The sequence below is a fragment of the Hyperolius riggenbachi genome, chromosome 2, assembly GCF_040937935.1.
Source record: "Hyperolius riggenbachi isolate aHypRig1 chromosome 2, aHypRig1.pri, whole genome shotgun sequence".
Classification (NCBI taxonomy): domain Eukaryota; kingdom Metazoa; phylum Chordata; class Amphibia; order Anura; family Hyperoliidae; genus Hyperolius; species Hyperolius riggenbachi.
In genome coordinates this window covers 242,644,151-242,671,777 of record NC_090647.1, presented here as the reverse complement: position 1 = coordinate 242,671,777, position 27,627 = coordinate 242,644,151, and the positions used below count along the sequence as shown (strand labels likewise).

The following is a 27,627-nucleotide window of genomic DNA, read 5'->3' as shown; positions in this document are numbered from 1 at the left end:
GATATTTTACTAAAATGTTATAAAGAGCAAATTACAATAGAAAAATATTAGTTAATGATACTGATAATTTACTACAGCTATACTTAACCTTAGTCATACACAGAACCCTCCCTCCACCTATGCCTAACCTAGCCACTACTGCTGATGCCTAACCCTAACCAACCCAGGCCATTGCCTTAACCCTACCCACCCCCTGCCGATGCCTTTACCCCTAACTCTATTCACCCCCACTGATGCCTTACCCCAACCCTAACCACCCCCGCCGATGCCTTACTCCTAACCCTAACCACCGCCCACCAATGCCTTCTCACTAACCTTAACCACCCCCCACCAATGCCTAACCTTAACCCACCATGTCTAATCTTAACCCCCCACCACCACCACAAAAACAGTAAATATTGGGCGCCACAATAGCTGTACATATCAGGCGCCTCCATAAATGGTAAATATTGGTTGACACCATAGGTGCCCATACAAATATCATTTATAGCAGGCTCATGCATTTCCTGCTGTAAATAATGTTTGTATTGGTTCATATGGGGGCACCCACACTTTGCGACTCTCCACTGCCCACATTTCCTGCTTCACAAATTATCCCTTAGCCTACCATGCATGAACAGTGACAATTACCCTATAGAGGGTAATAACACTTTCATTAAAAACTGCTGTAACATATCAGTATTACATAAGTAGTGATGATCGTAATCTGCTAATTTTGTTTACAAACATTAGGATTTTACCTGAAATTTAGCATTAAGATTTTGCATCGATTCGTAATTGCAAATTACGATGTTAAATTATGATTATGCGAAATTTGCGCTCATCACTATACAAAAGTCATTTTTTGATTTAAAAACTCTACCCACCACAATTTGCCAGCGTGGGTGGAGTCACGAGCATGCATGTGTGCAATACATAGAAACAAAGTGATAATAAAAGAGAACGCCAGCTCAGATTGCAGTGTGCAGGGAGCCTTAGACAGATGTATTCACTTTGAGGCTACATATAAGCAGTAAAAACTGACTAAAATCCTATAACCATATACAGAGTTCAGTAATTCCCCAGTAATTTACAAATAAATGTACAATGGATCTGTAGTTAGCTTGAATTGCTGATTATTTGGGACACATACAGAGCATTTCAATCAGAAAACAGTTCAACTGGCAAAAATTATCATACCGTATTAGTTCCCCTTTATCAGCAATAATGAAAAAGTAATTCCCCACCTTTATACTGTTTAGAACTCTGTTTTCACTGGCAAGCGATGTGGATTAAATATATTCAGCATAACAATACTTCTGGTTTTAAACTGACATTTTCCGTTCATCAAGCATCTCTTACCTGGAAATCTGCTGTGTTGATTGGCATCACAATTGTATCCATTAAACTGTGCACCCACTGACAACATGTAAACTGACAACAGCAGTAACAACCATATCGATTCCATGGCCAAGCCTATCAAAATATAATCAACACAAAAATGAGCAGACCACAACATTATTTAATGGTTGGTTACGTTAATTTATTACAATAGAAATAGGCTGCTCCTCCACTAATCTGTATTTAAAACACTACTACTTTGTAATGCAATTACCAGGGTGATACTTTGCCAGGAACATTTTATATGTGATGTAGTTGATAAAATGCATTTCAGTTCTAGACATAGCGGTATTAAAGACAGAATATTTTTACTAATACATTTGATAAATACCCTTACACCTAAAGTGTACCTGAGACGGAGGAGATATAAAACATACATACCTGGGGCTTCCTCCAGCCTCCTCTGCCTTGATCGCTCCTTCGCTGCCATCCTCCACTGCCTGCAGCCTCTACAACTGGCCCACTGAGGGGGCAGAAGAAAGCCCCAGATATATATAATTTTTTCAGATCCATTATCTCAGGTTTACTTAAAATGTTGGGCCATATGTCTCAGTGACATAACATTGTGACCACTTACACTTCAGCTCTGATGTACTCTTACATATACAGTACATAACTTGTATTGTGTTTAAAGTAAAGCTAACGGTTAACCTGAGCCAAAGCTACTTAAGGTAAGCACAAAGTTCTATTCATGCTGGGTACACATACTTCTGTGCTTTGTTTGTTCCTCTCCTTGTTCCCCATAATCACTCCCTGTACTTTTGGCTAAAGTCCATACGGGAAGAGGCAGGCTTGCTGCAATGTTCCTGCCTATAACTGTCGCAACACCCCCCCCCCCCCCCATTATTTCCCTTAAGGGAGTGAATGGGGCAGGGAATATGAGGAAATTTGACTTTAGGCAGTGATTACAAGTACCGTGGGGAAGGAAGAGAGGAATGGACAACACACAAGGATATGTAGATCTAGGCTGACTATACTTTTGTGCTAATCTTATGCCTAGTACACACCATACAATTTTCTGTTAGATTTTCTGTAATTAGATTATTTTCTATAAAGTACTGTTATTAGAGACTGGTCATTATCTCTGGTGCATTGTCTTCTGGTTATCTCCTGCTGAGTAGAACAATGCTTAATTGCTAGACAGATAGATGATTAGATAGATAATTTCCAACATGTTGGAAATTATCTATCTGGCAGGTAAATCTTACAGACAATCTTACAGAAAATTGTATGGCATGTACTAGGCATTAGGTATCTTTGATTCTGGTCAGTTAAGCTTCAATGTAGAAATACAATATACAAAAACAGCAAAATCTAATCATCTAATCAGCTGGATAGCGTACTGGTAAGTAAGTCTCTTGTCTTTGAAGTGGGATTGGAGCCCTTTGACAAGGGTTCAAATATCAGCTCAAGCAAGTACATAAAGCAGTAAGGAGTCTGTGGGCAAGGTTTCCTAAATATCCTGGTTGCCCTGGCTGCAGCTCTGGAGCTTTGAGTCCATCAGGGGAAAAGCATGATATAAATGTTCTGTGTCTTGTCTAAACAGTTTTGGATAGTTTATCTATCAAAATTTTGAATAGCCATGACTGAAAATCTCTACTGAGTAGCCAGGTAATGGACAACTGGGTAGCTCTGTACTTTTCCCAGTGATACAAAGCTAGTAGGGACAGTTGACTGATCCATTCCCAACAATATTTTTGCTGAACAGTTATTGAATACAATACAAGTAGTGTCATGTGGGAGAATGATCAATAATCTCCTATCTATTACAGTTATAAAAGCATGAACCCAAACCAAGGGACATAATGGCCTTGATTCATAAAAGGCTGTGCGATAAAATATCCTGGTCGTTAAAATACAGCATTCGGTATTTTAGACTTTTGTGTGCTAAGTCATAAAGATTTTCACAGGCGTCTTTGAAATGCGGTAAATTACCAAAGCCCGATGGTTAAATAGAAATTCTGGGGGCGTGGCTAGCCATGGTGGTGAGAGGACGCGGCTGAAAGAGCTCCTCCGATAGACACACCACAGCACCGCTTCAGAAGCGAACCAGGGGAAAATAAGACCCTTTACTGAGGGACATGACAACCAAGAAGGGTAGAGGAGGCAAAAGAGGAGACAAAAAAGCGTCAGACACTCACCAAATACGCCGGTATTTTCAAGACAGGAGGCCGGACCGCGCCATGCTGTCCAAGATGGCGCAGGACAGAGACACACAGCGTTCTGGGCGGGAGGAAGAATCCCCGGAGATAGAAGCTCCCCGGCTCTCTCAAGTGCGAACAAGAGGACAGAACAGCAGAAAACAGCTGTATCACACAGACTCTGAAGATGAGGGATCCGATCTACGATCTGAGGTGGGTGACTGTACACGCAGCGGCAAATTAGCAGCACGCCAGTCAGCTTCCCCGCACCACTCCAAAGGCCCCTATATGGACGCCGAGCTAAGGGACTACATATTTGGCCTACCAACTCTAAAAGATTTAGATTCTTTTGCCTCACGGCTAGAGAAGTCATTTCGCCGTGAGTTTGACGACTTGCACAAGGACATGGTCAGCATGGGCCAGAGAGTAGCCTCCTTAGAGGATAGGGAAGAAACCTCCCTGACAGCAATGGCGGCAATACGCGATCACACTAAGGCCCAAGATGTAGACCTAGAAACACTGAAGACACAACTAGACGATTACGAAAACAGAGCAAGGAGAAATAATATAAGAATTAGGGGCCTCCCCGAGGCTACAGGACAAGAAGAACTGCGCCCAACGGTCACAGACATTTTCAATGTAATCTTAGAGAAACCTGCACAAAGCCCTATCGACATAGAGAGGGTACACAGAGCACTCCTTCCTAAGAACGCAGACCCTCAAAAACCGAGAGACATCATATGCAAACTTCTGCGCTTTACCGACGTAGAAAATATATTCAAGAAGATGAGAGATAGAGATGAGCTGGACTTTGACGGAGCTAAGATTACCTTATTTCCTGATCTATCAAAACGCACGCTTCTACAACGAAAGGCCGTTAAACCCCTCTTGGAAGAGATTAAAAAGGCTGGAGGCTCATACAAGTGGGGTCACCCATTTGCATTAATCGCACATGTGGAAGGGAGATCAGCTACACTGCGCACAAAAGATGATTTATACGAGTTTATTAAAAAGCTGGATTTATCAGACACAGACTTTGAGGACTGACACGAAATCTCAAAACTACCTCCTCTTCCCCAAAGAGAGACCTTCCGCTCAGAAGAGAAAAGGCACCCCAGCACAAACCCCACGTTAAAGCATATTAGAATGCCCCACAATTCCTGACTTCGCTGGTAGAGTAGTGACCTGTTACATATGACACCAGGCACTCTCTGCGAGCATCAGGTAATCTTTCCTCGCTACCCAAAAAAAAAGAGTCAGAGACACTCTTCTCCCAAAGAGACGAACTTTGATCCTTTAACTACCCCTATTTGGGAACTCTCAGCCTTCCCTAGTCAAATTTAACCCAGTGTGTCAACATGCTCTTGAGGTCGAGAACCGGCTAACTACCATGCAGCCCATATACCCCTATAGGGTTCCCGTAGACATACGGGAAATGTTGAGCTACGAGCTCACTGGTATTCATAGGTTTGTTATTCGTTATACTGTTATAAAATGTTTGTTCGTAAATCAAAGTCATGTAAGTGATAGACCTGCACATGCTCCAGATGTCAGGAGGTAAACTGAAGATATTGTCCTATAATGTCAGAGGCCTAGGGTCCCCAACAAAGAGGAGCAAATTATGGCTGGAATTGAAACGAATACGCCCCCATGTGGTTATGTTGCAGGAAACATATTTCAAAAAAGACTATCCATCACGCCTCCCCCTGAACCAATATGATAGATGGTTTCTGGGCTCCTCTCCGATCCGAAGAGCAAGGGGTGTGGCCATCGCACTTAGCAAAGATTGCCCAATCAAAATTACAGATACCCTTATTGATGATATGGGAAGATACGTAATGCTAAAAGGGGAACACGAGGGGAAAAAATACACCTTTGTCAATATTTACTCCCCAAATATTAAGCAAGCAGGCTTCCTTTCCAAGGTGCTTAACAAGCTATCCACTTTTAAGGAAGGTTGCTTGGTTATGGGCGGAGATCACAACCTGGTTACTAACCCAGCCATGGACCCCTCCACTGGGAAAACAACGACGCAGGGGTCTTTAATTAAAAAATACTCTCAATTATTACGCTCTGCCCATCTCATAGATGGCTGGCGATACCTATTCCGCCTAGACAAAAATTACTCTTATTATTCTCAGGTACACAAACTATATACCAGGATCGATAGAATCTACATTGACCAATATTACCTAGGCGCCCTCAAATTAGCAAAAATTGAACCCTTAACTATTTCAGATCATTCTGCGGTTTGGATATCAATAGATCTGGGAAACATCTCAGGTTCCCAGAGACATTGGCGACTGAATGAATCTTTATTAGAGGATGTGGAGGTATCCCAAAAAATAGCTAATACACTAAAGCATTTTTTTAAGGAGAACTAAACAGAGGGCATACAAGATGGGATTGTATGGGAGAGCCATAAGGCAGTGATTAGAGGAGAATTGATAGCAATAGGGGCCCGGAAAAAGAAGGAAGAAATAGCTTGGATAAAACACCTACTAGATAATTTAGAAACACTAGAATTAGAACACAAAAAACAGAGCTCAGGAGACAGAGCCAAACTTGTAGCAGAAGCTAAAACCAAACTTCTTTCAGCAATGGACGATAAGATTAAAAGACAACAACGGCTCTGGATCGCTAGGGCATTTGAATATGGGAACACAAGTGGGAAACAGCTAGCAAGGGCAATAGCAAAAAAAAGAGAGAGAACTTTTGTACACCAAGTAAGAGATGGGAAAGGACAACTGGAAATGCACTCACAAAAAATAGCTGACATTTTTAGAACCTATTACTCTAAATTATACAATATCAAGGAGCAATCTTCTCAGTCAGACTCAGATTCTCTCCAATGTAAAATAAAACAATATATGCAAAAGGTACATATGCCGTGCCTGTCTGAGGAAATATGCTCTATGTTAGACCGCCCAATTTCAATAGAAGAAATCGGAGAAGTTCTAAATTCTACTCAGAATGGCAAAAGCCCTGGCCCGGATGGGCTAACGAAAAAATATTATAAAACATTCTCATATCTCTTACTTGGCCCCCTTACAAGGTTCTTAAATAACCTAGCGACAGGAGACGCCTTCCCTACCCAAAGTCTAGAGGCCCATATTACGGTCCTTCCAAAGGAAGGCAAAGATCCTGCCTGGTGCCAAAGCTATCGCCCAATCTCTCTCATAAATTTAGACGTCAAATTATTTTCCAAAGCTATCGCGAACAGATTGAGAGATCATATCCCAAATTTAATTAACGTGGACCAGACTGGCTTTGTGAGGGGTAGAGAGGCAAGAGACAACACGAGTAAGGCTCTCAACCTTATACATTGGGCCCACAAGACCAGCTCACCCTTGATGCTATTATCTACAGACGCTGAGAAAGCATTCGATAGGGTGAGCTGGTCATTACTCAGAGGGATCATCCAGCACATTGGTCTGAAAAATAACATGGTAAAGTGGATCTTGTCTCTCTACTCCTCCCCCAGTGCCAAGGTAAGGGTCAATGGCATTTTATCTAACCCATTCACAATAGGCAATGGCACCAGGCAGGGTTGCCCTTTATCGCCTCTCTTATTCATCCTGTCACTGGAACCACTGCTACGTAGCATTAGGAGCAACCAAGATATAAAAGGTGCATGGGTTGGAGAAAGGGAATACAAACTGTCAGCTTTCGCAGATGATGTTCTCTTTTATATTTCGGAACCACATATCTCTCTGCCAAATTTGATTCAAGAATTCCAGTCATATAGCCTGTTATCAAACTTCAAAATCAACCTAGCTAAATCAGAGTTTACCACAATCAATCTCCCACAGGACAAAATCCTACAAATACAACAAAACTTCCCTTTCCCATACAGAGAGAAAGCACTAAAATACTTAGGCATCATGCTACCTAAAGAATTAAAAGATTTGTATGGCCTTAACTTCCAACCCATGCTGGAAACATTAGGCAAAGACCTACAAAGATGGGACAGGGACCAATTCACGTGGTTCGGCCGCATAAATATTTTAAAAATGAACGTGATGCCAAGGATTCTCTTCCTGCTAAATACGATCCCGATCCCACTTCCAAAACAATTTTTCAATAAATTAAAGACCCTATTCATCCAATTCGTGTGGAGGAAACGCCCACCTAGATTAGCCTATTCAGTACTAATAAGAAGTAAACAAACAGGAGGTTTAGGCCTCCCAGACGCGAAGACCTACTACAAAGCGATCGCCCTTAATAGATTACTAGACTGGACATACGAGCTTAAAACAAAAGGCTGGGTACTCCTAGAGAAAACACTGGCTGGTAGAGACTTAACTAAAGCCCAATGGGTACCAAGTGTTAAGAGGGGGCTCTCTGACCTATGTCCCACATGGGTCACACATTCTCTTAAAACGATAGACGCAGCCAATAAGAAAGCCAACTGGTACTCACCTATATCCCTCATGTCTCCGCTAGAGGGATACCCTTTATTTCTACCAGGTTTAGAAAGAGGCTTCTTTGGAACTTGGAAAGGGGAAGGCCTAACAGTTTTAGGCCAATTATGGCAAGGTAACAAGCTTCTAACAATTCAAGAACTCCGAGCAATCCATGGCAGTTTCCCCATGGATTTTTGGAGGTTGAGACAAATTAAAACATGGGGCCAATCACTCAAACTCAATTGTAATGACAATTTACAGGCAGAGCCTTGGGTGGCGCTCTTCATTAAAAAAGCAAAAATAGAACATGCAGTCTCTGCCCTATACAAGTTTTTAAGAAACCAGGAAGACATCTCCCCTCTACTATACCTAAGGGCATGGGAGAGGGAAATAGGAGAGTTATTGGAAGACTCACAGAAAGCCACTATCATTAATAACACACACGCATCCTCAATTAGCACCAGAATACAGGAATGTAATTTTAAAATTCTAACCAGGTGGTATAAGACGCCAGACAGATTAGCACAGATTTATAAATCTACTGATGATAAATGTTGGAGAGGATGTGGAGAAAGAGGAACATTACTACATATATTCTGGACATGCCCAAAAATAAAAAACTTTTGGAACAGAGTTCTAAATATATGTAGGCGGGTCACAATGCAAAAAATAGAAGAGAATCCTTGGTACACATTACTACACCTGAACTCAAAAAGTGGTTATAAAAGATCAATATTACCTCGCTTACTTAATGCAGCCAAATCTCTCATCCCACGAAAGTGGAAGTCAGAAAAAAGCCCTTCAATTAGAGATTGGGTTAGAGAGGTAAATGAGATCCAAGAAATAGAAGACACGGTTATGACAAGCAAAGGCCAATTTGACAAACATTATACAACATGGGCACTTTGGCTCGACTTCAAAGAGTCACAAGAATATAGGGATATCACCTCTGATAGGACACAATCTCTTCTCCCCATGTAAGCTCAATTAACCACTTGAGGACCCACCCTTTACCCCCCCTAAAGGACCAGCGCTGTTTGTTTGGATCTGTGCTGGGTGGGCTCTGCAGCCCCCAGCACAGATCCGCGGCCACACAGAGCGATCAGATCGCCCCCCTTTTTTCCCCACTAGGGGGATGATGTGCAGGGGGGGTCTGATCGCTCCTCCTGTCTGGCATGTTGCGGGGGGGGCACCTCAAAGCCCCCCCCGCGGCGACATTCTCCCCCCTCCCTCTCCTACCTGCTCCCCCCGGAGATCTGGGCTGCACAGGACGCTATCCGTCCCGTTGATTAATTAAGCTGCAGCTGGCGACGCAGTACTGCGTCGCTGGTCCTGCAGCTGCCACTTTGCCGACGCACGGTATAAGCGTGCGGTCGGCAAGTGGTTAATGGAGCAGGTTTAAATAACAAATGACTTCGACATAGTTATAGTTAGAGTAGTTATGTTAATATAGTTGTTTGACATATTTTATTGAAGAATTAATACCTATCAGTTGTCTATTACACTTTATCAGAGCCACAGGTTCGCTCACAACCTATAAGGAAACCACAATAGTTTTAGGGATCATGATGTTCATAAGGAAAAGATATGACCACAACATTATTCAGCTGAACTGTAATCCTACAGAAGACGGTAGATCCCAGTTATCTATATAAATATCAGAAACTGAGAAAAGGTTAAGTGAACTAACATGCCATGTGTATATGCCAATCTTGTTATAAGCCATACATATGTAAGGACAAAAACTCAAATGCATCTTATACCCTGTATGTACAACTTTTCTACTTCTTCAATAAAATTTGATTATGTTAAAAAAAAAATGACCAAAGCCCATTGAGTGGTATCAGCAGAAATGTGGAGTTGTTTCTCTTTTGTTACAAGCTGTTAAATGCCAAAATTAATAAATTACACTACCAACTCCCCCCCCCCCCCCCAAAAAAAAAACACTTGTTAAAAAAAAATGCAGCTTAAAATAAATAAATAGTTGCCTTAGGGACTCAGCTTTTTTAATCTATATTTTATAAGTGAAAATGACTTTTACTTTACTACATAGGGGCTTGTAATTATGGCCAGAACAAAAAAAACTGAAAAATAACACCTATATTTCAAAATAAATTATTGTCGCCATACATTGTGATAGGGACATAATTTAAAAGGTTTAATAATCGGGACAACTGGGCAAATAAAATGTGTTGGTTTTATCCACAGGAGAATGTTTAATTTTAAAACTATAATGGCTGAAAACTGAGAAATAATGATTTTTTTCCATTATTTTTGTATTTTTCCCATTAAAACGCATTTAGAATAAAAAAAATTCTTAGCAAAATGTACTCCCCACAGAAAGCCTAATTGGTGGCGAAAAAAACAAGGTATAGATCATTTTCTTGTGATAAGTTGTAATAAAGTTATTAGGGAATAAAAGGGAGGAGCACTGACAGGTGAAAATTGCTCTGGTCCGTTAGGAAAAAACCCTTGGGGGTGAACTGGTTAATGGCTGTACTTAGCTTAAAGTGAACCTCCGGACTAAAAATCCACTCAGCAGAACTGAAAAGGTTTGGTGTTTCTTTAACAGTTTCACAGCATCAGAACTTTGTTTTTCTTACCAAAGCATCATTTTTAGCTGCATTTTTAGCTAAGCTCCACCCATCAAAGAAAAAAAGCCCTGGCTTTTTTCCCTGATGCTGTGCAGAGCATGATGGGATTTTCTTTGTTGTTGTTTACATTGCCTAGCAACTGGGAGAGGTGCTCAGGACACAGGACAGTTGGAACTGTGTCTCATGCTCCCTGTCACCTCCTTTCAACCAAAAAGATGGCTGCCATCATGAAATCAAACATTTGCCTGTTCTTTTAAAACAGGGTGGGTAAGAGATTATATTACCTATCTATTTTAATTAACATAACTAATGTAACCTAATGACAGTATGTTTGTTTAGGCTGGAGTTCCTCTTTATGAAGGCAGTTTGGCTCTTTACTGTGTAAAATAAGTGAATTAGAGGGAAAATTTTTAAAAGCATGCAAAAAAAAGAGATGTCTTTTCCTGAGAGAATAATGTAATGCCAACAGGGACAAGGGATTATGTGAAGAAAACACATGGATATTGTGGCATTCATCTTATAAATGATAGTGGAATTATCTATGTTCCAGTTGACTTTGCTCATGACTGTGCAATATTTCTATTTTCACAGTCAGCAATATTTTTTTTTTTTTACTATTAAGTTTATTAAACATATAAGAAACATACAAGTTAACAAGTCTCTACATGCGTTAGCACGCAGATTCAAAAAGGAAAATGGAAGGAGCAGATACATACATCAGAATTTGAAATAGCGTAGATAACAGTAGTAACCATGGTATATAGGTATGCTCTTTCTTTAGTAAGCTAGAAAATACATACTAATAAGAAAAGCAGGTAAGTATAATCTTGGCTATATATCCTTAATGAGGATGTATATTACCCATATAAAATACTATTAACTCTGGGTATTAGGGGTGGGTTAGATAGGTAGTTAGTTAGAGTGAGTAGGTATGAGAGGGCAAAGATGAGGGGCAAAATATGAGAGTAGAGTAGACATATTGAGCAAACACTTATAGGTCGCTATCAGGAAATGACTAAAGTCTGAGGTTTGGGGTAAAGTTTCTTGTGTGGGGAGAAATCAGTGAATAAGACATTTATTAAATCATGAGGCATTTATATTGCTCGGAACACTGAAACTCACTCCAGACTGCCCATGTGAGATTGTATGACTCCAGTTTGTCCTTGGCACAGGCAATCAATCTTTCCATCGACTCCACAGACTCCAACCTTCTAATCCAGTCTCTGACAGTAGGTATTTCTGATTTTTTCCAATACACCGGGATTAAAGCCCTGGCTGAATTAATCATGTGAATTGCAAGCGATTTCTTGTATAATTTGGTTGGTTCTGTGGTATCGTGTAAAAGTAGTGATGCCGGTGTGTAGGGGTATCTACCCATGGTTATGTTTTCAATTAATTTGTGAATCTTGGACCAATATCGTTGTATGTTTGGGCATGACCAGAAAATATGCATAAGCGAGCCTTCAGATTGGTTGCATCTCCAGCATAGGTTAGTCACTGAGGGGAAAATCTTGTGTAGAAGCTTAGGTGTTCTATACCATCTAGAGATGATTTTGTATCCAAGTTCCTGTGTGTTGGCATTCATGGAGCCTTTGTGGTTTAGGGATAGTATTTTCCGCCATTGATCAGAATCAAGGTGAGTTCCCAGATCACTCTCCCATTCCCTCTGGAAACCAAGCTTATCGGGGAGGGGGCTTGAGAGTAATAGTTGGTATAATTGGGATATGAGATGTCTGTGAGGCCCTGCATTAAGTATTAAGCGTTCAAAGGTTGTTGGAAGATTAGATTTAGTAACTTTGTGTAGGATCGACTGAACAAAGTGTCGCGTTTGAAAGTATTGCCACTGTGTTAGTTGACAATCATCTCTCATTAAGTTAGATTCAGTTAACGATTTTACTTTGTCGTCTTTAATGAAATCTATTATTCTGGGGCATTTACCTCTAGGCCAGTTGTGGAAAAAAGGGATGTCTTGGGCTGGGGAGAATGAATGGTTATGGGATAGAGGGGTAAGTCTGCCCGGGAAGGATGCCAAACCCTTAAGGGGGAGGTATTTGCGCATGCTTTTAATTGTATGTTCAATCAAAGGGTTTCCCCATCTCTCTTTTGTCTCCTTTGGGTGATCTGTCCATCCTAAGCTGTAGGTTGGAGTGTTAGCGTTTTCTCCCTCTACCTGGGCCCATTGTTTAGGTGCTGTATGGTTCGCCCATTCAATTACCCTGCTTAATTGAGAAGCAAGGTGATAGGTGTGTAAATCAGGAAGTCCCATACCTCCCAGTTCTTTGGGAAGAATCAGGGTAGATTGTTTAATTCTAGGGGGTCCTGTCCCCCAGATAAATTTGTTAATGGCGGACTGAAGGTTTTTAATGAAAGATGGTGGTACGTGTATTGGGAGACACTGACTTACATATAGAAATCTTGGTAGCAGAGTCATCTTAACAGAAGCTATTCTGCCGAACCAGGATAGTTTTTTTTGTGAGCCCCATGTTGCTAGGTCAGCTTTTAGCTTTTTACCTAAGGGGACGAAATTGGTCTCAAATATATTATCAAGGTTGGAGGGGATATCTATCCCCAGATAGTGCAAGGTATCTTTTGCCCATGAGAAGGGAAAAAGGGATTGACAGTGACGTAGAGTTTTGGCATCTAATGTTATGTTTAAAGCTCTTGATTTTTGAAAGTTTATTTTGAGGTTTGATAGGGATCCAAATTCTTCGAATTGTTTCATTAGGTTGGGGATAGATATTAGTGGGTCTTGAAGGTAAAATAAAAGATCATCTGCGAAAGCAGAGACAATGTGTTTTGAAGTCTTTACTTGCACTCCTTTGATTGAGGGGTCGGATCTTACTGCGTTGAGGAAAGGTTCAAGTGTAAGAACATACAGTAAAGGTGAGAGGGGGCATCCCTGTCGGGTGCCATTGGTGATGGTGAAATTATCTGAGAGCAAGCCATTGGCCTTTACTCTTGCTGATGGATTTGTATATAGCAGGTTGATCCAGTTAAGTAAATTGGGGCCTATTCCTAGGCTTGACAGGGCAGCATGGGAAAAGTCCCAAGCCACCCTGTCAAATGCCTTTTCGGCATCAGTTGATAGGAGGAAAGTCTTGGTCTTCATTTGTTTGGCTAAAGCTATGACCCCCACAGTCCTCATAACATTATCTCTGGCTTCTCTGCCAGGAATGAAACCAGACTGGTCTAACCCAATGTGGTCTGGGATATGTGGGAGTAATCTATTTGCCAGGATCTTTGCAAATAATTTAGCGTCAAGGTTGAGAAGAGATATGGGTCTATAATTAGAACAGAGCTTGGCATCCTTCCCGGGCTTAGGAATTACTGTTATGTGGGCCTCCAGGAATTGGGAAGAGGGAGTAGTTTCTGATGTAATGGAGTTGAATGCCTTAGTAAAGGCTGGGGCCAATGTTTTAGCAAAGGATTTGTAGTATTGTGCACTAAAGCCGTCTGGGCCTGGTGCTTTCCCAGATTTTAAGTTTTTAACTGCTGACAGGAATTCATCTGTGGTAATGGGAGCTTCAAGCTCTTTGAGGTCCTCCTGGGATAGTTTCAATGGGGAGGAATGCTTGGTCAGATATTCTGTAATTCTATTGAGCCTATTTGGATGGGGTCTTTTTTCTGGGTGGGAATCCTGCAGATTGTATAGAGTTTTGTAAAATCTTCGAAACTCCTCAACTATATCTTCTGATTTGGCCAACTTAGTTTGTTTTGGGTCAATAATCGTGGGGATATGTGTTTGTTGCATTTTCTGACGTAAGGCTTTTGCCATATATTTACCACTTTTATTCCCCAGTTCATAAAAGATCTTTTTCCCCGCTAGTATTTTCTGTTTGGCATCAATAGAGAGTAGTCTATTTAATCTAGATCTACGCTCAGTTAGAATTTCTAGAGTTTGTAAGGCAAGAGAAGATTTGTGTAGTTTTTCTAGTCTGGATACTTCTTCTGAGAGTTTAGCTAGTTCTTCTTCTTTTTCACGTTTAAGTTTTGCTCCCAACTGAATAAGACGTCCCCTAACCACTGTTTTGTGGGCCTCCCAGATTGTAAGGGTGGAGGTATCTGTGTTAGCATGGTCTTGGAAGTAGTTGTCTAGTGCAGTTGTTAAATTGGCTACTCTATTCTTGTCAGCCAAGAGTTGTGGGTTTAGCCTCCAACACCAGGATTTGTTCACTTTTTCAGGGAAGTTCATCACCAGAGAGATGGGAGAGTGATCCGATATTGTCTTAGTTCCAATTGTAGAACTCCGAACATATATCAGATCCCTTTGAGGTATAAAAAAGTAATCAATGCGAGAGTATTTTTGGTGGATAGGGGAAAAGAAGGTGTAATCCTTCACTGTTGGGTGGGAGATTCGCCATGGATCCATCAATGTCAACTTTTGTAAGCTGGTCTTAATGTGTCTCAATGCTCTGTAAGATAGTACTGAGGTACCATTTGAACAATCAGTCAGGGGGTGAAGGGGAACATTAAAATCGCCTCCCAGGACCAAAATGCCTGAAGAGAAGGTGGCCAGTCTGCCAAGGGTTGATGCAATAAAAGAAGGCTGTTGCTTGTTGGGAGCATATATTGTAGCTAGTGTAAAAACTCTATTGTTTAGTTTACCCCTGACAAACAAGAATCTTCCCTCCGGATCGCTCTCCACCTCTTCTGTTAAGAAGGGGATATTCCTCCGGATGAAGATAGATACACCCTTAGATTTAGATGTCGGAGACGTGGAGTGGAACGCTGTTGGAAAATAGCTATCAAATCTGGAGGGTATATGATTGGTTCTCAAGTGTGTTTCTTGGAGAAATGCAAAGTGGGCCTTTTCTTTTTTAAGGAAGTCAAACACTGTTGTTCTTTTGGCGGGAATGTTTAAACCGTTAGCGTTAAGTGAGAGAAATTTCCATGACACCTGTGCCTGATAGGTAGAGGTGGCCTGCGTCATTTTTTGACCTATCTGTAACTGTCTAGAGGAAGAAAGAGAAGGTATGTAGGAATGGAGAGGGAAGTGGGAGAGGAAACAGGGAAAGGATATCAATAAAAGAAATACCCAGAGTTGTGTATTCAAAAACTGCGTATGGGTCATCAGCAATAATATATACGGCAAGTCTCTATGAAGGTGGAAAGAGCAAGGAGTTTTTTTTTTTTAAGTATTGCTGGGAAATATTCCCTACGTAGGTGTGATTTCACAAATCTGCACCTACTTTAATCGTGGGAAAAATGTTCAGTGTATATATAGAAACACACACTGTGTGGGGGTTTAGAAGGCGCCCGATGACTTGTAATAGCTGGGCACGAATGAGTATTTGCAATCAGCTATATAAAGTGTATTGAAAATGAGTCAAAGGTGCGGGATACCGCATCCTCCGCGTTTGTTATGCGTAAAATTGTGGGTCCAGCCGAAGCCGATATACTAATGCTCATGACGAAAGCAACATGTTATTTTCTTAGTGATAATCCAATAAATAACAATCGGATAGCAAATAAAAATAAAACAAGTTGTGGCAAGTTGGTCTGGGGGACCACCAGGGGGGCCATCCTGACTAGATGGAGGGGAGATAGGGTTAGTTCAAAGATGACGTGGCCGGAGGCCGTTCCCCAGAGCAAGAGCCAACATAAACAATAAATCAATATCCTGTTGACATTTAAGCCAGGTATATTTCTGCACCGATTAGGTTTTTTACAATCTGAAGACATCTTAGGTAGGAGATATTTAAGTGTAAGTCTAGCATAATACATGGAGAGAAAAGAGAAGAGGGGGGGGGGGGGGGAGGGCTAGACAAAGGGGTATAAGGTATTAACTTCTGATATAACTAGCCTCAGACGCTTCGCTATGTTTAATCAGGGCGCAGGCCACCTCCCAGTATTGTCTAAGTTGAGAAAGTGACTGTTCATCATGAGTAAACATGGCGAGGCATAGATAGTTCTTATTGTAAGTGTTGTGATCAATCAGATAAAGGTTAAGAGTCAGGCCTCTTAGCTATACTCAATACCCCGATATTTGGAGAGTGTAAAAGTTCAGCTCCCCCCTCTTATTGTATGAGATCAATCCTCAAAGGCTATCAAGGCAGATCGTGTGTAACATTCTATGAACAGCAAAAACACATACATAACCTTAACCTAATTGCATATATAGCAGACCCAAAAGATTTGGTCTAACTTGGTCCCTTGTAAAATATAAGTGTGGCATTTTATCTAGTAAATGGAGATATACATTAGAGTTCTCTTTGGGGACTTTACCACCTGAGGAGTTTCTGACCGTCTGTTGACGGGATCTGTGTGTGAGTCTCTAGAGAGGTTGGTCACGCATGCGACCTTTTTCGTCAGAGCCAGGCCGTATTGACCGATCTCTGGGAATAAAGTCAAAGCCAGGGTGATACCTAAATGCCATGCCGATAAAGAACGGCCAGGAAATCAGAGTGCAAAGGGGAAAGAAAAACAGGTAGGAGGTGAGTAACTTCAGGGATGCCTTGAGATAGGAGGCTTTTATATACATCACCCTCAGTCTTCTTCCGAGGAGGCTCGCTGTTGTTGATTGCGAGTATGTCTTTTGTTGATTTCCTCTTCATTGCTGCTGGTGGATCTTTGTCTGACACGATTGGAATTGCCCAAGGCTTGGCGGGAGCTTTTAGATGTCGCTACGTCTAGTCTGGGATACAAAGGTGTAGTTTCCCAGTTAGGAATCTCGATTTTCCCCAATCCGAGATCGTCACAGAAATCCGACAGGCCCGCTGGGGCGCGCAAAGCAAACAGCCTGCCATTATGAAGCACAGTTAATGCGAATGGAAAACGCCATCTGTATGACAAACCTTTGTCTTTTAGCGCCTTCAGGAGTGGTTTCAGGATCCTTCTTTTGTTCAGCGTTATGACTGAAAGGTCCTGAAATAGTTGTATTTGAGTCTCGTTGAAGAGGATTTCGTCCTGAGTACGGGCAGCTCGCATAATATTTTCCTTTAATTGGAATGATTCTAGGCAGCATATGATATCTCTTGGGAGATCCGAGTCGCTCCCTCTGGGTTTAAGAGCTCTGTGAGCTCGCACAAAAGTGATTTGCGTGTCTGTCTGGCGTTGTAGCAGATTATTAAAGATGGCTTCTAGGGCCTGTGGGATCTGGTCTGCCCCAACTGCCTCTGGAACGCCTTTGACTCTGATGTTGCAGCGTCTTCCACGGTTGTCTAGGTCTTCTAGGTGTCTGGAGTGCTCGGATAACCTTACATCGTGCTGTTCGGAGGACCGGTGTAGTGAGTCAATGCGTGAGTCTCTCTTCTTACCTTCCACCTCCACTACCTTGAGTCTCGTGTGGAAAGCCGCCATATCAGTGCGCACTTCAGCTATGGCATCATGGAATGTGCGTTTGATGTCATCCGCCATTGCTTGCATGTCTGCCAGCGTAGGTGCTTTGCGAAGTTGTTCCGCTTTCCTGCTAGACCCACTGGCAGTGGATTCAGGAGAGGAAGGCTGTGAGGCCGTGTCTTCTCTCGTCGGCGCCATCTTTGTGGCCTGCGTGTGTTTCTTCTGAGATCGAAATATCTCCGGAACTGTTTTGCCCTGTAGGGTAGGAGTATTCCCCAGTTCGGGTGCAGTGCTTTGTTGCTTTCTGGTGGAGCGGACGCTCATCGTGCGCCGGCTGGAAAGAGCATATAGCTAGCTAGAGCGGAGGAATAGCGGGAGCTCCGGGTTCAGGCAGCCATCACCATCGCGCGTCAAGCCACGCCCCAGTCAGCAATATTTAAGATTGAGAATCTTATTATGACATTTTTTGGCATTCCATGTACAATTTCTGAGCTGCAAATCTCAAAATGGGCAAAAAATAGAGAACAATATCAATGATTCCACAATGAAAATAAATGTATTAAATAGCACTGAGAGAATTGAGAAGTGATTTTCTTTCAGAAGTCCTGCAAAGATTATTCAGCATTGACTGCTGGAACATTTTCAAATTAAATATGGTGCCGGACAAGAAGAATGGATACTAAATGAAATTAGAAAAGTAGGAGAGAAATTAAACTGAAGATTTGTCTTCATCTTAGAAAATATAGATCTTTGCGTGCATCGGATTAGACTCGGGATTTCATGCATATGTTACAGTATGATTTTTTTGTGCCTTGTCTGAGTAAATGAAGTCTCCACTTACGTTTTCATCACAAAAGTAAACAAGATGGTTCTATTCTATTGAACTTCCCAGCATGTGTGATTCCAAATCAATATCATCCTATTAGAATGTTGTTCCAGGACTTGGTTTCATTAGTGAAACTGTCTCTGTGGGACATGCAATGTAGGATTCTCAGATGCCCTGGAGAGGCTGTTACACATACAGTAACAGATGTATTGATCCTAATTGTCATCAAAATCAGACACAGACCAGAAGGCAGCAAGCGTTTGAATAACCAAGCATTACGTGTTTTGTTGACATGTTGTTGCATTTAAACATATGATGACTGGGGAGAGGCTGGTGACAAGCAGCAAAATTAAATAATACATTTTATTTTGAATGAAAACTAAGACACCAAGAGATTCAGCATGTTACATGTATAATGTATGTAATACATTATCTGGATGTATTACATAGTGCTATATTGTAGCAAGCCTGAAATCGTGAGCTGAATTACATCTGTAAAGTCATGGCAGACATGACGACTATGATCTGTAAAGCCTCGTATACTCATATGAGGCATGGTGCCCAGTGGGGATTGGGACCTGATCGCTCTGGTGACATTGCAGTGCCCAGGCTGTACCGATGCATTGCTAGCCTACAGGCTAGTGACACGTTCTGTTGCTCTGCAGGGGTCAGAGAGCCAATGTGGTGGTGCACAAGTGACATCATGCAGACAGAGAGATGAGTGGGGAGAACATTGCTATCAGGCAGGTTCAGCTGAATTGGTCAATGTGGCTGATCATGGACTGAGGGATCGGGTCTGCTGCACTCAACGACAGATTCTCAGCAGAGGATCACTTAGCATGTGTACAGGGGTCTTCAGATGGGCCTACACTGCTGAAAGATTTTGGTACTGTAACCATGGCCCTGATATACAGGTTAATGCTGAAAACTGGAAAACCTGCCTATCCTCCATTGAAAGAAAAAACACAGGAGAAGCCAGGAGCCTCTGATAGTGTAATAAGTCAACACAATGGTACTGTTGCAGGAAAATTAAGATGGTACTCACAAACCTAGGTTGCGTAATGGCAACCATGGTAAATGGCTTGGGTGCAGTCGGCCTGATCATCCTAGTAGGTTTGGTCACTCTCCAGAAAAGGTATAGTCAAGGTCCAAAAGGGGTATTTTTAAACAAAAAAAAAAGGCTGCAATTGCCTAAACTAAAAGCAACCCCCTAGGGGTTGAAATTTAAATTGGAATGGAAAGAGGCCCCAAAAATATAAAATATCTAAAAAATAGTTTAAAAGATAAAAAAAAAAAACTTACCTCAAGAATGATGCATAGTTGAAATAAACAACTCAGTAAGAAAAGTTTCTTGATGAAAATAAATTAAATAAAATGACTGTATTCTTCAGTTCAACTAGGTTTCATGTTTGGGGTTAGGTAAGGGTTAGGTAAGGGTTTGAGGTAAGTTTTCTTACCTTTTAAACTGTTTTTAGATACACTATTTTAAATTTTGGGGTACACCTTCTTCTCTTCCAATACAGTTGAATTCCCAGTCATATACCTTTGAAATACAGCACCCCAAGGCAAGGTTAATAATGCCTTCTGATCCTTGAACATCCAACTCCATGAGGCATTAAAGTATTCCAATAGTTACTAGGTATATCATTCATTAATGCAACATTTTAAATGTCTGTTTCCATTGCTTAAAAACGTCTTTAAAAGGTTGCTACAGACAGGGCTTTTAGCTATAGTGTGCAATGGCTTCAGATTAAATGAACTTTAGGAAGATGTTTTATACTTCCTTCTGTATTAACAATGATAAACAATCTTTAATAAGAACCCGGCCATTCTACTGTCTGACTTTTTCTTTTAACCACTTGCCGACCGCCCACTGTAGATTGGTGGTGGCAAAGTGACAGCCCCAGGACTACGTAACGCAGATTGGCGTCGGGTCCTGGGGGAGGGGATTGCGGGCGATCGCCGGCATTAGGCTACGCCCACATGTGACGTCAACCCGCCGGCCAATCAGCAGTGCTGGCGGGTTGCAACTTTTAAAAATGTCCAATAGAGAGCGTATAATACGCTTTGTTAGGTAAACAAAGCGTATTATACACGCTGCCTCCTCCCTGGTGGTCACAGCGCTCGATCGACCACCAGAGAGGAAGGCAGCACTGTAAGTGACACCACACAAACACTGATCCTGCCCCCCCCTGCACACTGATCGCCCACAGCACCCATCAGACCCCCCCCCCCCCTGCCCACCCCCTGACAGCACTGTTTGCACCCAATCACCCCCCTAATCACCTATCAATCACCCCCTGTCACTATCTGTCAACGCTATCTTTTAGATCAGGTCCTAAACTGGCCCCTGGGGGCGCCTGATCACCCCCCACACCCTCAAATCCTCCCCAGACCCCCCCCCCGTGTACTGTATACAGCTATTCTCCCCTGTAATCACCTGTCAATCACCTGTCAATCACCCGTCAATCAACCATCGATCACCCCCTGTCATCACCTGTCACTGCCACCCATCAGATTAGACCCTAACCTGCCCCTTGCAGGCATCTGATCACCCACCCACACGCTCAGATCGCCCACAGACCCACCCTCAGAACACCTCCCAAGTGCATTGTTTACAACTGTTCTCTCCTCTAAACACCTACTGATCACCCATCAATTACCCATCAATCACCCCCTGTCACTACCTGTCACTGCTACCCATCAGATCAGTCCCTAATCTGCCCCTTTTGGGCACCCAATCACCCCCCCACACGCTCAGATTGCCCTGAGACCCCCTCTGATCAACTTGCCAGTGCATTGCTTGCGTATATTCTCCCCTGTAATTACCTACTGATCACCTATCAATCACCCCGTCACCACCTGTCACTGCGGGCTCCGGATCACCCTCCCCCTTGCCCTTAGATCTCCCTCTGATCACTCCACCTTTCCCTAGATCACCCCCCTGCCATTGTGTACATCTAATCTCCTGTCTGTAACGCTTGATTGTGCTTTGATTGGCTCCAATTGTCTCAATTGCCCTGTGACTGACTTAGATTGTCCCGTGATTGGTTTTTGATTGTCCCGTGATTGGTTTTTGATTGTCCCTCAATTGGTTTTTTGATTGTCCTGTGATTGGCTTCGATTGTCCTGTGATTGGCTTCGATTGTCCTGTGATTGGCTTCGATTGTCCCATGATTGGCTTCGATTGTCCCGTGATTGGCTTCGATTGTCCCGTGATTGGCTTCGATTGTCCCGTGATTGGTTTTCGATTGTCTCGTGATTGGCTTCGATTGCCTCGTGATTGGCTTTGATTGCGCTGATTGGCTGTGATTGCCCTCTAATCACTCCTATTGGCTCTAATTGTGTTGTAATTGCCTTGATTGCCCTCTGATTGTCTGTGATTGTTTCTGATTGCCCCCATTGCTGTCCGATTGCCCCCTGATAACCCCCCCCCCCCGGCCACTATCCTAGTGATCTAAAAACAGTGTTTTTAGTATCACTAGTGTTAACAGTTAGGCCAGTTAGCTAGGCCCCTGTGTTAGTGTTAGTTAGCGCTCAGCCCACCACACCACAGTCACTAATTAGTCGCTGATTAGCGTCATCACTGTCGCTAATCAGCATTGGTACTATATAGTATCTGTAAGTGATCTATATTGGGGTCACTAGGATCCACTAAAAACGCAGTGTTTGCCGATCAGGCCTGATCGTTCACCTGCACTTGCGTTCAGCCCGCCCCACCGCAGTGACAGAATTTTTTTTAAATTCCAGGACGACATCGTTATGGAACTCCTGTATCCAGGAGGTGCCGTGGCTCGACCCCAAAATGCAGTTAGCCGGCTGCATGAAAGGCACTACGCCTTTCCCATTCCGAGTGCCCCAAATCAACGCACCCCAAGAAAACGTTGTCGTGTCTGCAGCAGGGCTGGAACAAGGCGTGACACCTCTGTTTACTGTCCCATGTGTCCTGACCAGCCTGGCCTATGCCTAGGGGAGTGTTTCCAGAGGTATCATGAGCAGATACACTTTTAGAGAGTAGGGAACTCCAGACATAGCAGTAAGCACACAAGCGTCTCTGTGCTATTTCACACTGGCGTGATGCATTAGGGAAAATTGCCTAGCGAAAGTCACACTTTGCGGTCCCCCCCTACGCCGGAAGTGCTTGACTTAACGTTAGTGCATGCCTACGTTACTGTGTGGCTTCTGCGGCAATTTGGGTCGGCCCGGAAGTCATGTTAGTCGCAGTTACTTACTAGGCCGAATGTGATTACTGTCGAATGCTACTCTAGCGTTATTCCCTGAAGGTCTGTTTGGGGCGATGCGGTGCACGTGACCCACCGGATATGCCAATATGCAGTGTGAACCCAGACATCAGGTTTCCAGAGACCCTAATACACAATGCTGCCAGAAACCTCTCCTTTCACTTGGGACAAAGTGCATAATGTACTTCGCCACATTGCCACATTGTCCCAGTTTGTCCTCAGAAAGGTAAGAAGAAAAACAAAACAAAACAAAAAAAAAAACAGGTAAGCAAAAAAGTTAATGTTTGGTTCCCAATGTTAATGTTTGGGTCAAAAATGTTCATTAAAGTTTATAAAAGTTGATGTTAATGAAGTTATTGTTTTGCTGCTTGCTTGTTTTTTTGTGTGTGTTTTTCTCTCTTTTTTCCATCCTTTACCCTTCCAGGTGGACCGACCGACCGACCGAACGACCAACCAACCAGCTGCAGCACTGATGGTGCATCCTGACAGAAGCATTGTGTGTCTGTCAGATTACACACAAGTCGGTGCATGCAGCGCTGCAGGACGATATTTCTCCTCCGCAGTAAAAAAGATACGTTTGCCGAGGCATATGAGCTGAGGGGCGGTGTTGGAGCTCCTATGCTTTGGCAAGCACTTTGTATCAAAAAAGAACTCTGGCAATGATTTGTTCATCCATATCGATCGGTGTGAATGGATAAATCGGCTTTGCCAGGGCATACGAGCTGAGTGGGTGGACGTTTTTGGGTGGCAGCTCCTATGTCCTGGCAGACGCCTTCCCCTCTTTTTTTCACATTTTTTTGGCAGATATTTTTTCATCCACATTGATTGATTAATTGATTGATTGATTGTTTGACTGTCATTTTTCCTTTCAGCCCAGAGTGCATTACCCGTATGCCCAATATAAGGAGTATAGCAGAAACTCCTAATACTAGCCATACATGTAATGATTGCAGAGACCCTAAAATGCCAGGACAGACCCCACGAATGATGCCATTTTGGAAAGAGGACACCCCAAAGTATTCCGTGAGGTGCATGGTAAGTTCATAGAAGATTTTATTTTTTGTCACAAGTTAGCAGAAATTGTTGTATGTTTTTTTCACAAAATGTCATTTTCTGCTCACTTATGACAAAAAATAAAATTTTCTATGAACTCACCATGCCCCTCATGGAATACCTTGGGGTGTCTTCTTTCCAAAATGGGGTCATTTGTGGGGTTTGTTCACGGTCCTGGCATGTGGGGGGTGTGCTAAATTGTGAGCACCCCTGTGAAGCCTAAAGGTGCTCATTGGACTTTGGGCCCCTTTGCACAACTAGACTGCTAAAAAAGTGTCACAAATGCGGTATTGCCATACTCAGGAGAAGTAGTATAATGTGTTTTGGGGTGTATTTTTACACATATCCATGCTGGGTGGGAGAAATAGCTCTGTAAATGGACAATTGTGTGTAAAAGAATCAAAAAATTCTCATTTACAGAGATATTTCTTCCACCCAGCATGGGTATGTGTAAAAATACACCGCAAAACAAATTATACTACTTCTCCTGAGTACGGCGATACCTTATGTGTAGCACTTTTTTGCACCCTAACTGCGCTAAGGGGCCCAAAGTCCAATAAGTGCCTTTAACCCTCCTTGCGGTTTATCAAAATCCGCCAGGGGGCAGCAAAGTCATTTTTTTAATTGTTTTTTTTTTTATGTAGCGAGACAAGGTCTTGCTACATGATAGCCGCTGCTCAGCGGCATCCCCCCAGACTCTGGCGATCGGAGATCAGGAGATCCCATTCAAAGAACGGGATCTCCTGGAGGGCTTCCCCCATTGCCATGGCGACGGGCGGGATGACGTCACCAACGTGGGACTCCGATCCACCCCACAGCGCTGCCTGGCACTGATTGGCCAGGCAGCACACGGGGTCTGGGGGGGGGGGGCGGCTGCAGCGCGATGAATAGCGGTGGATCGGTGGGTAGCGGTGGCGATCGCATTGCACACGCAGCTAGCAAAGTGCTAGCTGCGTGTAGCAAAAAAAAATTATGCAAATCGGCCCAGCGGGGCCTGAGCGGCGCCTTCCAGTGGCATAGCCCGAGCTCAGCTCGGGCTTACCGCCAGGAAGGTTAAGATTTCACAGGTCATTTTGCGACATTTGGTTTCAAGACTACTCCCCCTTTTTAGGGCCCCTAAAATCCCAGGGCAGTATAGGAACCCCACAAGTGACCCCATTTTAGAAAGAAGGCACCCCAAGGTATTCAGTTAGGAGTATGGTGAGTTCATAGAAGATTTAATTTTTGTCACAAGTTAGCGGAAAATGAACCTTTGTGAAAAAAACAATTAAAATCAATTTCCGCTAACTTGTGACAAAAAAAAATCTTCTATGAACTCACCATACTCCTAATAGAATACCTTGGGGTGTCTTCTTTCTAAAATGGGGTCATTTGTAGGGTTCCTATACTGCCCTGGCACTTTAGGGGCCCTAAACCGTGAGGAGTAGTCTTGAAACCAAATGTCGCAAAATGACCTGTGAAATCCTAAAGGTACTCATTGGACTTTGGGCCCCTTAGCGCAGTTAGGGTGCAAAAAAGTGCCACACATGTGGTATCGCTGTACTCAAGAGAAGTAGCATAATGTGTTTTGAGGTGTATTTTTACACATACCCCTGCTGGGTGGGAGAAATATCTCTGTAAATCACAATTTTTTTTATTTTTTTACACACAATTGTCAATTTACATAGATATTTCTCCCACCCAGCATCGGTATGTGTAAAAATACACTGCAAAACAAATTATACTACTTCTCCTGAGTACGGCGATACCTCATGTGTGGCACTTTTTTGCACCCTAACTGCGCTAAGGGACCCAAAGTCCAATGATTACCTTTAATATTTCACAGGTCATTTTGTGACATTTGGTTTCAAGACTACTCCTCATGGTTTAGGGCCCCTAAAATCCCAGGGCAGTATAGGCACCCCACAAGTGACCCCATTTTAGAAAGAAGACACCCCAAGGTATTCAGTTAAAAGTATGGTGAGTTCATAGAAGATTTTATTTTTTGTCACAAGTTAGCGGAAATAGATTTTTATTGTTTTTTTTCACAAAGTGTCATTTTCCGCTAACTTGTGACAAAAAATAAAATCTTCTATTAACTCACCATACTCCTAATGGAATACCTTGGGGTGTCTTCTTTCTAAAATGAGGTCATTTGTGGGGTTCCTATACTGTCCTGGCATTTTAGGGGCCCTAAACCGTGAGGAGTAGTCTTGAAATCAAATGTCTCAAAATGTCTCAAATGACCTCAAAATGACCTTTGAAATCCTAGGTACTTATAGGACTTTGGGCCCCTTAGCGCAGTTAGGGTGCAAAAAAGTGCCACACATGTGGTATCACTGTACTCGGGAGAAGTAGTATAATGTGTTTAGGGGTGTATTTTTACACATACCTATGCAGGGTGGGAGAAATCTCTCTGTAAATGGACAATTGTGTGTAAAAAAAATAAAAAAAAATCTCATTTACAGAGATATTTCTCCCACCCAGCATGGGTATGTGTAAAAATACACCCCAAAGCACATTATACTACTTCTCCTGAGTACGGCGATACCACATGTGTGACACTTTTTTGCAACCTAGGTGCGCTAAGGGGCCCAATGTCCTATGAGCACCTTTAGCCTTTACAGGGGTGCTTACATTTTACCACCCCCCAAAATGCCAGGAAAGTAAACACACCCCACAAATGACACCATTTTGGAAAGTAGACATCGCAAAGTATTCAGAGAGGGGCATGGTAAGTCTATGGCAGATTTCTTTTTTGTTTGTCACAAGTTAACCGAAATGGAAACTTTTTTCCCTTTTTTTTTTCACAAAGTGTCATTTTTCGCTAACTTGTAACAAAAGATAAAATCTTGTATGAACTCACCATGCATCTTAGTGAATACTTTGGGATGTCTTCTTTCCAAAATGGGGTCATTTGGAGGGTATTTATACTATCCTGGAATTTTAGCACCTCATGAAACATGACAGGTGGTCAGAAAAGTCAGAGATGCTTCAAAATGGGAACATTCACTTTTTGCACCATAGTTTGTAAACGCTATAACTTTTACCCAAACCAATAAATATAGGCTGAATGGGTTTTTTTTAAACAAAAACATGTTTGTCCACATTTTTCGTGCTGCGTGTATACAGACATTTCACTTTATTTAAAAATGTCAGCACATAAAGTTAAAAAAATCATTTTTTTGACAAAATTCATGTCGTTTTTGATGAATATAATAAAAACTAAAAATCACAGCAGCAATCAAATAGCACCAAAAGAAAGCTGTATTAGGGACAAGAAAAGGAGGTAAAATTCATTTAGATGGTAGGTTGTATGACCGAGCAATAAACCGTTAAAACTGCAGTGGTCTGAATGGAAAAAAAAGTGTCTGGTCCTTAAAGGGAACCAGAGACGCCGGAATCCCAAAAAGAAAAAAAGATTTTATACACACCTGGGGCTTCTTCCAGCCCCATAAGCCTGCATCGCTCCCACACCGCCATCCTCCGCTTCCTGGATCGCCGGTACCGGGTCCCGTCACTTCCGGCAGACGCGGACAAATGTCCGCATGAGCAGGGGCTCTCTCCATACCCTTACGCATGCGGCTGTGCAGTATGCAGCCACACGCATACGGGTATGCCGGGAGCCCCTGTGATGCAGACAATTGTCCGCGTGCTGCCGCCGACTGGCCGACTGGCCGAAACTACGGGACCCGGTACCGCCGGATACAGGAAGCGGAGGAGGGCGGC

The 27,627-nt window shown here is 42.7% G+C and overlaps 1 protein-coding gene across 1 annotated transcript in view; it reads right to left on the bottom strand.

Annotated features, from left to right (window-relative positions):
- ZPLD1 (zona pellucida like domain containing 1) overlaps positions 1-27,627 on the bottom strand; it is a 344,870-nt gene that overhangs the window by 132,528 nt on the left and 184,715 nt on the right. Inside the window, exon 2 of the mRNA XM_068265320.1 lies at positions 1,342-1,455. Coding sequence (XP_068121421.1) covers positions 1,342-1,455 — 114 coding nt within the window. The remainder of the gene's footprint in view (positions 1-1,341; positions 1,456-27,627) is intronic.